Below are 17072 nucleotides of genomic sequence, written 5' to 3'. Positions count from 1 at the left end.
GGCCGCAAAAATACTTTGCACAAGGAGCGCCAAAAAATATCACCCAACAACAGTGTGAAATATGGATAAAAAAGATGCCAAAATACATTTCTTGTGCACAAAAAATGCACCAAATTTTGATTTGTGAGATTTTCCCTGTGTCAAAAGTTTAGTATTTTGTTATTTAAGACTAAATTTGTTTTCACTATTTTCCATCGAACAGACCTTGCCAGTAAAAATGTATTGTATTTATTTCCTTTTTTTAGTACAATTTTGGAACCCAAGGGCACCTTGACATTGGCGTTCACTAAATCCCAACAAATGACAACATAGTTATTTGCTTTGCTTTGCGAATGAATAATGGGGTTCACTGCATGTAAGTACAACGTCTTCATCTTTACCTTTCAGCTTCTCTCTTTGTCACAGGGCTTCTTTCTAACCCCAAACTCTGCATCCTCCTTGTTCACACTAACCCATTTCATGTTCTGTATCAATGACCCTCCTCCTTCCTCTAGAACTCCCTCCTGGTAGCTCCAACCTCCTCATCCTTTCACCAACACAATCACTGTCCCTCCTTTCAACGTGTCCAAATAGGGGCGGCTGTGGTCGACCACTGATCGGAATATGCAGGTTTGATTCCCGTCTTGTCTGCCCAAAGTGAGAAAAAAACACTGAACCCCACCCTGCCTCTGGTGGAAGTTTGGCACCAGTGTGTGAATGTGTGTGTGTGTGAAAGGGGTGAATGGGACTGTCACTGTAAAGCGCTTTGGGCCTTCGAGGAAGGTAGAAAAGTGCTACACAAGTATACGCCATTTACCTAAATCTGGCCTCCCTGCATTTATCTCCAAAAAACCTAACATGATCTTTTCCCTTGATGTATTCCTTCCAAAATTAAAAAAGGAAAGAGCAGAAGAGAACCAAATGAAAGTGAATGACCCCTTTAACGGTTTGATATATTCTATTCAGTGGACCTAAGAGCCGTAGAAAAAGAAACATGTTTCACAAGTGCTGGAATGAAAAGGAAAATGGTTAATTATGTGAAATCAGTATAAAAATGTAATGGTTTGACAAATATCAACAGGCAGCAAATGCAAAAGCTGGAAAAGATCAGCAAACCTCTTCACCGAGGACCTTTTACAGTGTCATCCTAACCTTGTAACACAAACATGACCCGCTTTTACGAGCTATATGAAGTTGCAGGTAACTCCAGGGAATGAAAGGGCTGCATCACACTAAGGGTCACTGAAGGAAGCAGATGTTTTACAAACATGGTCCCAAGTGGAGCCAGAAACTTTCTGTCCATCTGTTATGTTTCACTGTGCAAAAGAAGGGAAAAAAATCTTCTTGTTTTCCCTTGTTTTCCCTTGACCATAAGTTAAACATTTCTCCCATAAATCCCATAAATTGCTCAATCAATAATTATTTCTTTGCATGATTTAAAGCAAAAAAAAAAGTATTAAATATTAATTTCACATACTAATGCACAGCATCAAGAATTAAATAATCCTCTATTATTTGAATGGTTGAAGCCCTATTTTCTGCTCACATCTAATACAGAGCCCATTTTAGAAGTGTATGAATAATTGTTCTTGCTGCAACATGTCCGAACATCTTTCACAGTTCCACCATCAGGAAAAAGCTGAACAATATAACTTGGGACTAAAACAGAAAGTTGTGGATTTTTGGCACAAGAAAAGTATTGAAATACCTTTTTGGGGGTTCATAGTATTTCCTAAAATAATATATTTGAAAAAAACGACAGCTGTTTGTCCATCGGAAGGTTAGTGGTTTGATTCACTTCCTTTTATGATCATGTGCCCATGAACCTCGTGTTCCCCTGACGCATCCATAGAATTGCAAGTTGCATTTTAAATGTGATTAAATACATTGAAAACTAACTAAAGAACAACAATTGCCAGTGAATTATAAAAAAATCTTACAGTAAACTTTTCCTGTCTGGTTATCGAACAAAAATTGTTTTTACTTTGGAGAAGTTAAATTTCCCCCCTTTTCTTGTCACTGTTTTGAAAAGGAAGCTCAGTGTATCAAGGTAGAAAATGAAACTAGAGGCTGGAATGTGGTGCTATCTGTTCAGTAGTTGGTAAGGTATATGACCATGAGGCAATTTCTTTTGGCATGGTATCAAGCAGGGAAGTGGAGTTGCTGCTTCAGAGTGCAGTTTTGTGGGCAGCAGCAGAAAACTTTGTTGTGTAAGTGGAGACATTTCTTTAAAGAAGCAACTTAGTTTGAAGCACGCCAACACGATTGGAGTTGATTTTTTTTTACAAGACAGCTGCAGCTCATATTCTTATGGCAATAATGGGATTTAGTTAATGAGGCCTAAAATGTGAACAAGTGGGAAAAACGTGAAGGCGCATACACTACTGTAGTGATGTCATTTTGGATGTGTGTGTGAACAATGGTGGCCTATTTTTCGGTACATGTGTGATTGGAGAAAAAACATGCTTCACACAAATCTTTGTCCAAAAGCACATTTCAGACTACCATCAAACTTGGTTTACATTATCAAAAACCTTTTGCAATTAGCGTTGTTTTTCTTTTTTTTAAAATGTTTTCAAAAGATTCCGTTCTGAATCGTCCCATGAGGAAAACCAGCAACTAAACCAAAGAAAAGTTTAAACCTCACATATGCATCAAAGATCCATGGGAGCGCTGTGAACTGCTTCACTGGCCCCTAAAAGGTTCCTTGTTACACTTCGTGCTTGACTGACACAATTTTGGATGTAACTACTTGTCTGGATGATTTCAAGTGAAGGAATTTTTTCCTCAGTTTTCTGAAGTATTACCACATGTGTCCTTAAATATGTGATCATTTTTTTCATGGTTTTGCCATTAAAAAATTGCAACAGTATTTAACAGTAATGTTTGACATTTTGACAAAGGAACAAATGTACAGGTTTTTCTTCTGTGACATTAAGGAACAAACTTCTTTTTTGTGTACCTGAAGAAAAATTATGAATCTTTTTTGCCCTGATAGTCAGGCTGGATCCCTCCCCAGTTTCCAGCTTCTGTGCTTTGGTATGCTAACTGGCTCCCCTTACAATGTAATTGATTTAAAAGTCTTTTTAAATTTCCTGACATTATAGGAACCTATTATCTTGTGCCTCTGGGTAAATTCTAAAATTTTCAGGGCTCTGTGCTGCCAGGAAATATGAAAAGTGAATACCCAGTGATGAACCCTTCTTTTGTTTGGTAATCATTGGCCAATTTTAAATGCGTGCTTGAAATAAACACAGATTAGTGCACATCTGTAACAGGAGACACCGTAGAACTCCTATTAGGATTTATTGTGCTCTATCCTGGATCTGATAGAGATGGAATGATCAAGAATTCTGCTGCCCTATGGTACAAAAGAAGGGGATGCGGCACCCACATGCATTTTTAGTCCATACATAACTGAAAAAAAACCTTTTTTGTTATTTCTGTTGCTGTTTAACGTCTATTCTTTAGTTAGAAACTAGTACAAATGCATATAAAATGCAGTGGAACTTCAGTATGTGAGGTCTTCTATTGTGCTTTGGTGTAAACACACTCGTACACATGCGTAATGTTGTTTCTAATATACTGTGCCTGTGTTTTATCTTTTCTGAAATGGCTCCTTTTAACAACCCTCTGGGTCTGCTTGGAGAGAGGTTGGCCCTGCACACCTTTCTGCCTTATGATTTGCAGCAGAAACCACAGACAGACCCCAGCAGATTGATCCCAGAGGCTGCAGCTGCACGGGTGGATTCCCTCTAGCACGAGAGGATTTTTTTCCAGACTGAGGTTCCATTGCAAATTCTACACATCATCGTACAGATAAATGCTGCTCAGCCCCACTTTGTTTTTCTTTTAATCAACCTCTGCTTTTTAAGATTATTAGAAGTGATTTTTGTGTGGGTGTGTGTGTGTGTGTGTGTGTATGTATGTGTGTGTGTAATATATAACTGACCATCTCCACACAGGATGATTGTTAATGCAGTTTATCCAAGCATGAGTAAGCACAAAAAAATCTACCAAGCATTTGTTAGTCTCATCCATTAAGAGTTAAAAATTCAGATTTTTTGTTGTAAAGTTTCTTAAAAAATACACAGAAATTTTTTTGCTTTTTCCAGATTATTAAATAAATTATTTTGATGGATGGATGGATGGATGGATGCATGGAAGGAGAGAGTTGAGTTTTGTAACACCTTGGTTAATCAGTCGGCGCTTTACTAATTAAAATGTACACGGATAGAGGAAAAGACTTTGTAAACCAAGAGAAAAACACCAATCAAACTATCAGAAATTCAGGACCAAGACGTCTACATTGACAGAACATAAAACACTTTTAAACGCCAAAATTTTATCGAACTCATCAACTAAATTGATGAGTTTAGAAAAGACCCTATCCCCAACTGAGCTACCAAACGCCTTTTATAAAAGAAGTAAACCATCATCAGACCCAGTCCCCTGGATCCAGTTTTTTCGGGATCTCCAGACAGCCAGCTTGACTTAAGCCGAGAAAAAAATTGAGGAAAAATGAAAAATGTGAAAGTGCGTTGTAAAGGTTTTATTGGAATAGTTTAGAGAAGTTTGATCAGATCTCATTGACTGTCAGGAAATTATTTTTTGGCCTATTGCTTACAATAAACCAATGTCTAAAAAATAAACTGTCATCTCATCCAAAAAAGACATTTGTGGATTTATTTATCCTTCCTCAGTCTTATGGTTTATAACCATTTGAATATAAATGGTTTTATAAATTACTTTTTTTTGTTTTTGTTTAAAACTCTCCTCTGTGTTAAACTGAAGAAGCCTTCAATCATTTTATTGATATAAGCATCCACTTTTTCCAAATATAAAACGTGTCTGTGTACGGCCCTTAATCTGTTTCAGTCATAACACTGTGTTTCCTGATGTATACATTCCCTGCTGTCTCTTTGCTGCTCCTCCTGACTCATGTGTTGCCACACCAAATGCAAAGTGTATTTTTTTGGCTAATGGCTTCACATCTCATCCATTCTCCTTTGTGTGTTTTTTGCAGTTTCCAGTCATATTTGTGCTGGAGAGTCTTTGGAGTAATGTGTAAGCCATCTGACAGCTATTTATCGAATAGCAATACATTTACTCACCATCTGGGCTTTGAATCGAACTGTAAAAAAATCCTTTTCAGCCCATTTCGTCCTTGATTCTGAATTATCTTTTTGAAATGGCACAAAGGGTTTGAGATACTTTCAGTTTTACCTTCAAGGACTATGTTTCTCAAGCATATTTTAATAAATATTTGGTCTTAGGAGAATCATCCAATCATAAGGCTGAGTTGTAATAATTATTATGTTTACAATACTTTACCCCTTTCTAACCAACGTATTTGATACACGTAATTCTGAGACCCTGATCTCATTAGCATGACCTAAACTTTCCCTGAAAACCCATTATAGTCTACGTAACTTGGTCCATTTTGTCTTCTCTTTAATACATCATCATTCCACTAGGGGCAGTAGAAGGGCTTTTCCTGCTCATTTCAAATAAAATAGAATCAAACTTTATTTATATAGCACTTTTCCAAATAAGGCATTACACAAGGTGCTCCAAATGACTGCTTCCATGAAATCTCAAAACCACTTTTGGCGGGAAACAGTTTAAGCTCATTTTAAAAACTTTTTGGTGAGAATAACTCATCCATTGCTACTCATGTTTTCAAAAATGACTACTTTCTGTACAAAAACAATGCAAAATTTGTTGATAATAATTTTTTTTACAATACAATTACACCATGTTAAAACTGTGTGGATCAAATTTGAGACAATGGGTAAAAAAAGATGATTTCCCCCCCCCCCCCCCTAAAACATTCACGTCAGTATTTTCACATTTTAAAGTAATGCTTTTGTGAGCAAAAAATTACCAAATAACCCCAAAATATCATAGTTGATACTATCTACATTTCATTGAAAATGAAAGGCCTGCAAATTATGTTGTGGATTCCATCAAAGGGTTGAAAAAATCTTTTTTACCGGTAATTTAAAAAAAAAAAAAAATCTTTGATGTAGTGGGCTTAACAGGGTTAGTAATTCTCTCAAAAAGATCAAAAAGGAAAATGAGGTAAATGATGGCATAATTTAAATAGATGGTGCATCTGCCAAGTAAATAGGAAGAAATCTTCTGATTTTGTATGCATCTTCTATCTATGTTGGTTTAAAGTTTCGTTATTAACCACCTTCAAAGATATGATCTCATTCCTGTGCATTACTATCCACCACACATAGTCAAGCACAGGTTGCGTAAAACCACTGTCAGAAATGTAAACGGTGAGTCCGACACAAGACAGTTTTTGAAAATCTATTTTTAATAGACATAAAAATATTAGATGACAAAAGTAGATAGAATATTTGACAAAAATCTCCTCTTTATGTAAAACATACAATATAAATGGTTAAATAAATATATTCATCTGATGTGTCTACCTTAATCACTGATAATAAGAAGCAGATTACTGCACACGTTTTAAAAGAGCATTACAGTTACACCAAATTTCCTACCTTGGTAGCATCAGATATGTGGCAGCTGTACCTCTTCTTTATGGCTTTGCATCTGTCCCATATGTTAATTAAAAAAGAAGAAATAAAAAGTGCAAAATTTGAGATGCATCTGACAGATTGGTCAACTGAAAGGTTTGTGGCAATTGAGGTCATGTTGTTTTACAAGAAAGATCTTGTAACCACTAGTTTCATTAAACTACATGGTAAAGAAATATAGCTGCAGCATTAAATTATTTGTGTGATCTTTGTTTTAATGGGCTTTAACTGATCTGACTGACGTTTGAGTTCGATTTTCTGCTCCACACATTACGAGTGAGTAGAAAGAAGCCACAGTGGATCACAAGGGTGAACCCAAAGCATCTTATCAACCTTGAAGAACCATTCTTTTTTGATTGTCAAATGATTCTCCACCCAAACGTGTGTCCATTAAAGGAGGAATGAAATGTAGCAGAAAACATTGTTCATCACTGACTGCAGCAGTGTAAAAAAGTTTCACTGTCTAAGAAACACAGAGTCTGCTGCACAGCACAGATGCAAACCACAGCAGCACCACTTGTGTCACCTTCTCCACTCCACTGGATAACTTTAATTGCTTTCCTGAGTGAGAAAACTGCATGTCTCCACCACTGCAAAGCACCATGGGAGCCTGAAAGGATGTGGGTCGTCGAAGCGGTCTGTCAGGACTGGTCCCGTCTGTTGGTCTCTCTCCGGTAAACAGCAGCAGATGTTTCCTGTGATCCAGCTCCATCTTTAGGAGCTCAAACTCTTTATGCGGCAGCTTGATGCCCAGCACAGTGCACCCATCCGTCGGAGTCAAATCCTGCTCCACCCCCTCCTCCCAGCCTCCTGCCAGACCACACTTTCCTGGTCTTGTTTTGTTCAGCAGCTTCACAATTTGCTCGTCCATGGCGGTGACGCTCACCTGTGATACCTTAAAGACAAACTCGGATGTTCCCAAAATCTTGGCAGAGGGGTTTCCCTGAGCATAATGGCCAAAGGCCCTGAGGGTGAAAGTGGGTTGCGAGCAGGCGGGGTCAGAGTAGTGCCTGTAGACGCCTTCCCAGGCTTGTTGGCCAGAATCAAAGGTAAAATCTCGAGTGAGAAAGAGGACACTGGGTCGGGTTTCACACCTCTGGCTCACCCAGCGGCCATCCAGAGACAGCGGAAGGGCAGGACTTCGGGGCAACACTGGGGGGCGCTTCTCTGAGGAGCGGTACACCAGCGCACACACAGGGCAGGGGTGGATGTGATGCTGCCAAATGAAAGAAACATTAACTGTTTTTCTGTCTGCAACTAATGATTTCTGGTGGTTATTAAAACAATATTTTACTATCTACTGTAAAATCCATAATACCCTCTGTGGATTTAATTTAATATGAAATAAAACTGTCTCCAAAATTGTGCTTGTATTATAGAAGAGTTATCATCTGAAGCCTCACCATGGCGTTCTGCAGAGGCTGCTGGTACCCGGTGGGTCTGTGGAGCGTTCTTTGAATCCAGTCTGTGTGAATATCCCCCAAAAACAACTCCTGGACCTTCCCTCCATGGCTGTGGTGCTGAGTCTGCACGCGAACCAAACTCATCTCCATCATGGAGAAACCCAGGGCGGCCAGGCAGCCTCTGCCGGCTCGTGTGTTGTAGAGCTCAATCAGCTTCCCTGGCACCACTCTGTCGAGACTCACATCCGTGCACGTCTGAGGCAGCCGTGCAGCCAGCGTCTGCTTTGCTGAGATGCTGTGGACCACAATCCCCACTTTGGTGACATGATGTTCAGCCTCAGTGCCCCCAGGGGTGATCCAGGAGGCCTGCTGCAGACGAATCTTCCCCCTGATCAGAAGGGAGTAGGCTGGGTCTCCACAGCTGCTGTCAGAGTAGTAGTGTTGCAGGGCATGGAAGTGGCGATTGGGCTGGAAGGAGTAGGAGCGAGTGAGGAACTGTGGGCCAGGCCGAACTTCACATCTGAGCACAAAGAGTAAAAGTACTGATTTAACCTTTTGTGGTGTGTATCGTTCAAGTATTTAATACCATTCTTTGAAGGAACATAAAATGTATGATGAATGGTGCGGTCAAGGCACATCCATCAACAATACTGTCGTGTCATTTTGAAACAACAGCAAAAGAATACACAGAACAAATAAACAATCTTACACAAAAACAAACACTCAAATAAATAGATAAATTAAATAATAGTTGTGAGGTATTCAATCAAAACTAGTGACTGCGAAAGTTTTTTGGCACTTTTGTTCTCCATGTGGTGTAGATCTTGAATATGATTTAAGATCATTTGATAACCTGTTTGTGTGGGGTTTCACCTTTAGAAATTTCTAATTGTGAATAAAATATTCCATAATCCAAATCAATTTGTTAATCATCTATCCTTTTTCATAACCAGCTTTTCCCCCTTTTTGTGGACCAGGTCACCGGCCTGTCGCAGCGCAACACAATCACAGCTACAGACAAGTTAGAGTACCCAGAGAGGGTCCACGTATGCACAGGAAGACCATGCAAACTCCACACAGAGGGGGTTCCCACCGGGATTTGAACCAGGGCCTTCTCACTGTGAGTCAAGAGGACTTAGTGTGGAATTGTAATACTTTTTTACATGTTAACCAGTTATGAAAAGAAGACCAGAATAGTTTAGCGAGCATACATAAAAAAAAAAAAAAAAAAGTTCTACATCACTGTGACAAGTGTCAGTGTCCTACATGTTTTCAAATTAACTTGCCATTGAAGCTCCTACTGGCTAAACACACCTGATCCAGGTGATCAGCAGCAGGTGAGACAGGATTTCTTAAAAACTAGCAGGATGGTGGCCCTCGAGGGCCGGAGTCTTATACCCGGTCCTACACGATCATGTACCTTGTCGACACCCAGGTGCCCTCCAGCTTTGGGGGGATGTCTGCTGTAACTTTGACTCTGTCCTGTAGATGGCGGTACTGACAGTGTGGCTCCCACTGCAGAGTCTCACTGAGATTGGAGGTGGTGCTGAAGTGATGTGGGGGCACCTCCCAAAGACTGCTGCCTCTTCCAACCACAAGCACAGCTGCAGGGGAGTGGAAAGTCAGAAAAGGGTTAGTAAATATGAGCCGCTGTCAGGATGTAAGATAAACACACAGAAGCCATGCACACTTTAACTGCATGCGGGAGAATCTTGAACCATCAGAAAATCCAATTTCATAATAAAAAAAATACAATAAGGGTAAAACATTTGTACATTTTTCTTATATTGGACTTTTAACTCAACTCAAGTTGAAAACTCCAAGTTTAGACTTTGGTCACATTTTCTTTGTAAAGAATATTGATTTACTTAAACTCCAAAAAATGATTTGAATTCAAGTTTAGCTGGGGTTCTCTGTAACACCAGATCTATTTCAGCTTTGCTCAGAAGCAAGGTGTGTGCAGAAGTGACTGCATGAGTGCACAATCTGCATTTCTGGCGTGTACAGAGCAGGCCAACTGAGCCAAACACATCTGCTGATAATATGATTTAAAAGAAAAGCACAGATGATGATGAATGTTCTGGCTTGGCTTTTCACAAGCTCTGACAGTAAATCCAACAGAGAGCATTTTTCACTCTGTAATAGTTATTGATCTCACATGTGCACATATGTTGCCTGCTATTAATCACTAATGTGTTTTCTGAAAACCTCTGGACTAAACAAGCGCCAGTCTTGTTTTTTGAAAAAAAATTATGGGCCAATGAGACGAAAGCTTGCACTCATTACTGTAAAAGTTTCCAAGACGGAGGCAGACTGACTGATATTAATAAACCTTGTTAATGTAAAAAAAAACAGATACTGTTCCTCCCTTTCGTTCTTGAATTGCTCTGCACATGTTGAGCTCAACCACAAACGTGTAGTGGTTTCTCAACACCTTTTCACCTGGTCACCTCACAAACCCACACACAAGTGTTTAAAAGATTATTGAAACCATACAGATGGCAGATTTAAACTATATTCTTCTTCCTTCCAGAAGTCCATCACTCCTCAGTAAGATCATTCTTTTTTTCTTTTTTTTACTGGTATTGACCATACAAACATTTTAGCAACTTTTATCATACTCGGTGTGCTTTCCAAAGCTACACATCTCTGTATTCAATGAGGGAACTTTGTTAGCCCCTGCGACGGACTGCCGACCTGTCCAGGGTGTATCCTGCCCTGGCCAATATAGCATGGATAGGCTCCAGCCCCTCACAACCCCAAAGCATTAGCAGTGCAACAAATATGGCGAGCAATATTGGAGCTGTCCAGTCGTACAGTTTTGAGCCAGATGCCAGCTCAGATGAGGAAAACGAAGACGTACATGGATCTAATCTTTTACAAGTGGATCCATCAGAGTGGAGTGGAGCAGGAAGCTTGTGGCCTGCTGATTGTATATTTATGACACACCAGCAGCTTTTTTTTATATGTTCCTGCTTTACAACCAATTGAATAAAGGAATACTCAGAAATGCAATTTTGAGCTTAATTTTCTTTATACATGTCCTCCACCCTGAGAAAAACGCCACAAAAACATGATAAAAACACCAAAAACACAATTTTTATCAACCTTTTAACAACAATGTAAAAAAACAACCACTTGCAACAACACACAACACCTGTCAGGCAGTTTGTGTTGTGGAGTCGACTTTTGTGTTTTTGTTGAGGAGATTTGTCCTTCATTATTTTACTTTCTTGGATCTTTTTCCTGTTGGGCATATGGTTGTATTTACTTGGAGAGTTCTCATAAAGCAGAGGAAAGTCAAACAAAATTGCTCATTTCAGGGTTTAAAGTATTCGACTCCTAAAAGATCCATTCAAACCACAAGAGAAATGATGGCATTATATGTACAGTTTAATAATATCCAAGCCCCATCTCAATTTAGAGGCAGTATGAGGCTATTTTCTTTGATTTACTTCCTTCACATGCAGTCAGATATCATTAGTTCTACCCTTCAATGGTTCCTACTGATTTATTTTTCCACTATGGCCTCTAAACCTTCCCACTGACAGCATTCAGCTAAAAAAAACAAAAAAACCCAGCACATGCTTCTATTGGTACGAGTCACAATAAAAAAAAAATCAAATGGAAAAATTAAGATGCAAAAGATTGAAATAATAGAAAGATCAGAAAAGTTGCTACGGACAGCAACGTGTATTTTGCCAACAGGAGTTAAAAACAAAATAACCCCCACCCCCAGGGATTTGTTATAGAAGTTTTTTTTTATTTTTTATTTTTTTTAAAAGAAACACAATTACATGCTGTCTGACACACTGTAAAAAGATTATTGTGTTTATGTGTTCGGATGACAGTACAACCAGGCCTGAGTTTAAAAAGTTGAACAATTAACTGTATATTGATCCTGCTTTTACTTGAATAATCCATTTTTGATGAATCAGATTTGTAAACCCATCTTCTTCTAAAGTGATTGTTATGTGTGTTTCAGACAAAAACTGATTTTCTTTGTTTTTTAATTATAAATATGCATGATTTTAAAAAGAAAAGTTCCCAATTTGTTCAGCTTACATCACTAATTGTGTGAAAACTGTCTTTCTTAACCAAATAAAATGGATTGTGAATTCAAATTTTAATTATAAATCAATATTCAGTCATTTCAACATCTTTGAATTGAATTGCAAAATTTTGAACCTTATTTGAACCTCGTCAGTAATTTGACTGTGAAACCCAACTTTAGGTGCCACTGGATTACCTTCAACAACACAGTAAACTAATCAAAGCATTTTCTTGATCAAGTTTGCTTTTTTGGTTTTAAAGAGTGAAATGTGACTGTTACTTGTGGTTAAAAGAAAACAAAATAGAGAAGAACTATTTACTTTGGGTGTCACTTCGTGCTTTTCTGGTATTCACTCCTAATGATTTAAAGTAGGCCGACATGGCACATCCCACATCTGCATTCACGTATAGTACATACTGTACTTCTGAGCAGTCCCACCACCTTCTACCTGCAGTATGACGATCACCCACCAGGGGACAGTGCTGGAGTCTGCAAACTGTGTGTGGTCTAAACAGTCAGTTTGTCACCACCTTTCAAAACTGCTGCTGCAACTGATCCTCACTTCGTCTGTCTGATGGCTGGGCCAAAGAAATCTACCTGTTCTTGAAATTCTAAATTAATTCAGTTTCTACACACATGCAAAAAAAAAAAATTAAAAAATAACACACTACACACAGATTTACTGTATCCTGAAAAAAGGATGCCATTTATGAAAGCCCTCTAGGCTGCTTTCTGTTTGCTTGTTTGCATTTGTGATTATGGTTTGGCACCCTCACCCCTCGCATCTTAGCCACAGTCAAAATAGCTATATGTGCGCACGTATTTGGAGATATCCTGTGGAAACAAGAACCAGATCCAGGTACTTCTGATTCAAAGCTTGCTGGGAATCAAGTGCTCAACTAGAAGCCTTAGTTCATTACTGAGGCCTTGACAAGACAGTCATTTAAGACTGCTAAGATGTATAAAAACATTTGTTGCAGATTATTTAAAACTGCTTAACTACACACGCTTTCTCTTCTTTTTTTTTCCTTTTTTTTTTTTTACAACTTCCTCCTTCATATTTTCTTCCAGTGTGGAGGCCCCAGTCTCCTGTAACAGTTTCTTGCTGCAGTATAGAAACCTTCTGGCTCTCCCTGAACTGTCCGTGCCCTCCTGGCCCTCTCCCCCTCCCCCTGATTACGCTTCCCCTTTCTAATGACAGAAACATTAAGTTCACGCCTCATTTCAATCTGAAGGATGTCGGTTGTCTCCTGCACTTTTCTGTCTTTGATCTTTATTTAGTTCTCCGGTGTGTGTCAGGGCTTGATGAGGCGAATAGAGTTAGTCAGAATATAACATGACGAGGAGGGTCAAATGGCCTCCCACTGGAATGATATTTGTGAGGTGCACATTTGGATTTATATTTCAGTTGAGGCGTCACATCTTATGGCCACTGAATGGTATTTTTTTATACAGCTAAAGTAGTTAGCTGATATCGTGACCTAAAGACAAGAATGTCACAAACTAATTAAATAACTACTAATAAAGAAATTTGGGTTGAAAACCAATTTTCACACCAAAGTATCTGCAAATTTACTCAAAAATATTTAAATTTACAAAACACATGTATTGATTTGACTCAAAAGACTCCGTTCAAATCAATTAGCTCTACTTATAAAGTTGAGTTGCTGTTTATGAATGTTATAGGCTTTGACTCTAATTCCAAAAAATGAAGAAATACAAAAAACCTTGAGGGAACATACAGCATTGGGGCACTAAACTTGAGATAATTAGCTAATTCTTTGCTTTGACCCTTCATTTATATTGTTGACTGATTCAGAGCGCAATCCAGACACATTTACGCAGATACACTGATGAAAAGTGTTTACGCTATGAAAAACCCCCAGAATTGATGGAAATAAAGACAGCTGCTGCAAATGCATGTGACTGTGTAATGTAACAGCAGCAAAAATTAGCATGAGCATCTTCCCTGTCAGAGGTTTGAAAATCACCCTGACTAGCTAATTCGTACTTTTTTTTTCTTCTTTCTAATTTGCTGTCTGGTTTCGGCAATAAGATGACTTAAGATTGGAAAACGCCCTGCTTTGTTTTAAACGTTATCTTTCCCAACCCTGTACGGCCCTGATAGTGTCAGTTTAAGAGTGAGACCAGGCTGCTTTGGTTCAGATTACAGGTTGCAGTGCTTTGTCAAAATAATCAGAGCCAACTTTTGATTCTGGCAACTGGACTATTGTAAAATAATGAAGTTAATGCCACCGTGAACCCACCTTATTATTCCATGACATTTGATGGCACATTTTTCGAAAATTTTAACTGAAGTGACTAATGATTATATTTGCAAAATGAACGTCAGAGCTGCAGACATGCATCTCCTTGTCTTTGTCTTACAGTGATGGTTAACAGGCCAAAATAGAAAACATTATTAGTTAGGAGGTCTTAAAGCATTATTCATTTTATAACAACTTTACATAATGTGTTTCGGCTCAGAACTCTCATAAACTGAGAGGAAAAGGACATCGAAAATAAATTTCATTGTGCAGTGACCGCCCCTATTTTCTCTCTCCTCCACCCTTGTCGCCACATTCAGATGAAGGTCAGGATGATTTAAGGAACAGAGGGTTAGTTTTTGTTATTCTAACCTGAACTTCTGCATTTACCTCTTCCAGACCAGAGCTGTCCCAAAGAAAAGAACACCACTGTTGTCTTTTCATCAGAGGGTATCAGCTGCTTAATCCAGTGGCCTTGTTTATTTAGACAAGAGATCTGTGCCCAGCAGTCCCCGCTGCCCGTTCCACCACCGTTCACAAGTTCTGAATCTTGCTCCCAAGGCTACAGTACATAAGAACTGCCAACACATCCACTCACTCCATTCTTATCTCCACGCGTTCAACTGTTTCAGGGAAAAAAATCTCTGAATCTGACAACTAATGAGGTTTATTTGAGGCGGTAACATTCAGACAAGAGAAGTTGATGGTCTGCTGATGTTTTGGATCCAGGATTATACCAAAATCATCTTAGCTCAGACTGAATGTGGTTCTGGATGTGTGTTGGGACTGGTATGATAAGAGCTGGATTATTCTCTCACTCAGCTCAGACCTACATTAGAAATGAAGATTTTTTTGAACAGAAAGGTAACAATGCAGGCTGGCAACCCATCCAGTGTGAACCCCACCTTTGTCCAACAGTGGCCAGGTTAGGCTCTGGCACCTTGAAAGGGATACAGCAGGTTAAAAAAGTGGATGGATGGATGGATGGATGGATGGATAGAAATGCAAAATATTTTTTTATGTACGGTATTTTAAAACCCTGGAAAAGTTTAACTCCAGGATTTTGAAACCACCATTTTCTGAAAAATTTGCTGAAATCTGTTTAGTTAAAAAATGTCCATTGAACTGTAAATCAGTTTTTGCACTGCTGTGCCTGATCTTACTCATAGTCATCAACTCACCTGTCTCCTCAGGTGAAGTTAAGACATGAATGAAGGAACAGTATAGCATGCAGCTGTGAGGGATGGAGGCGGCAAAGTGGTGCCGACCTGATGATTGGAAGCAGACAAATGCTGCCTCACTGTTCGTCTCCTGGCCTTCAAGAATCCAGCCTTCCATGAGGGAGGCTGTGGCAGCTGGACGTTCAGCTCAGAAGCCCAGGTTTGTGTCAGTAATGACTGTCTTCTGTTATTCTTACTATTAACATAATAGCGACATTAGTTCCAGGGCCACGCTCCCCTGCTCCCAGAGAACTATTGTTTGAAGGCATCAGGCAGAGCTCTTTTTTAAGGCTCCCCCCTCATGCAAACAGACCTGACAGAGCCTTGAAGACACAGGACTAAAGAGGGAACACAGACCAACTATTCATAAGCCTCATGTCAGCATTAGTTGAGCTTTTATTTTTTAAATGATGATCCTTAAATTGAACTCTGCAAATAATTCAAATTATGACAAATTACATAATGACTTCCTTGTAATTATGAGTTTGTGGCCAATAATCCTTCCCTGCATGCCACTTTTCCTGACGTGTTCTCCAGAAAATGTGGATCTGTGGGTGTTTGGCGGGTTTTGGACATGAAAGGGCGTTTATCTGGTTGTTTTCATAGTATAAACACTTTAAGTCCACTGATGTAAGTTAATTAAATTTTCAAATTGATATTTCAGAATCCAACAGTTCTATCAAAACTATGAGTAGCTCGCTTGAAAGGATTTTGTATCTGGACTTACCTTGCCAGAGCAACCAGACCCCTCTTAACAGGCCAGTGAAACAGCTGTTTGACATGGTTCCTGCTTCCACAGACATCATTTACACAAAGCTGTCCAAATCACAGGGATGCTTTAAATCAAAATATGATCACACCATGACAAGAACTCATCCACGAAGAGTCCAGTAATTCCTTAAAAGAAAAAAAGCTCCACTTCGTCCTGATGGAAATTCTCCTCTCCTCTACCTGCAATTATTTGCCTTCATGATTAATTAAAATAATAATAATAATAATAGAAAAAAAGGAAATAAAAATCCTCAACTGAGACTTCTCCACACGGATGTTCTCCCTTCCTGCTGCTCTCAATGTGTGTGCATGCATGCATGGGAGCAGGCGGATATTGTGTGTGCTTGCTCCTGTCTGGCTCTTCTACTTCAGAGTTGAGAAGGAGGGAGCAGAAAGAGGGATGGAGGGAGGGTGTAAGACAGAGAAAGTTTTAGTTTGTGTGCATGTGGAGGGTAGAGGGGAAAAAAGGGGAGGGGGGGGTGAGCAAGGTGCAAAAGGGCAGCGAGAAGGAGTTAACACTGCAGACACAATGCTGCAATATATGCTAGAAAACATATTCTTCATAGACCTTTCGATTGGAGTATCTTGTGATTAATTTCTGGACATCAGATTTTAGACATTTGTCCCAGATTCCTGCCTCAGCACAGCAGCAAAAAAAAAAAAAAAAAAAAAAACTTTAAATCAGTTATTTACTGCAGTTACTTGGAAATGGAATTGTTTACTTCAACTTGAAGATTGATGCCCGTTTGCTCTCTGTATGTTCAGCAGACGCTCATTTGGGACATGTGGCTTTGTGGTGTGGAGAGGAATGTGCTTCCAGA

The 17072-nt window shown here is 39.2% G+C and overlaps 1 protein-coding gene across 1 annotated transcript; it reads right to left on the bottom strand.

The window, feature by feature from the left end:
* Positions 1–6289: 6289 nt before the first annotated feature.
* Positions 6290–16616, bottom strand: apcdd1l (adenomatosis polyposis coli down-regulated 1-like). Its single transcript, XM_011474985.4, has 4 exons — positions 16208–16616; positions 9360–9543; positions 7940–8459; positions 6290–7752 (listed from the first exon to the last, which is right to left on the bottom strand). The coding sequence occupies exons 1-4, from the start codon at positions 16284–16286 to the stop codon at positions 7000–7002; spliced, it is 1536 nt and encodes a 511-aa protein (XP_011473287.1). The 5' UTR covers positions 16287–16616; the 3' UTR covers positions 6290–6999.
* Between the last annotated feature and the right edge of the window lie 456 nt (positions 16617–17072).

The sequence above is a fragment of the Oryzias latipes genome, chromosome 5 (genome assembly GCF_053564925.1).
Source record: "Oryzias latipes strain Hd-rR chromosome 5, Olatipes_Hd-rR_3.1".
In the NCBI taxonomy this organism is placed as follows: Eukaryota; Metazoa; Chordata; class Actinopteri; order Beloniformes; family Adrianichthyidae; genus Oryzias; species Oryzias latipes.
This window is presented reverse-complemented; position numbering and strand designations above follow the sequence as displayed.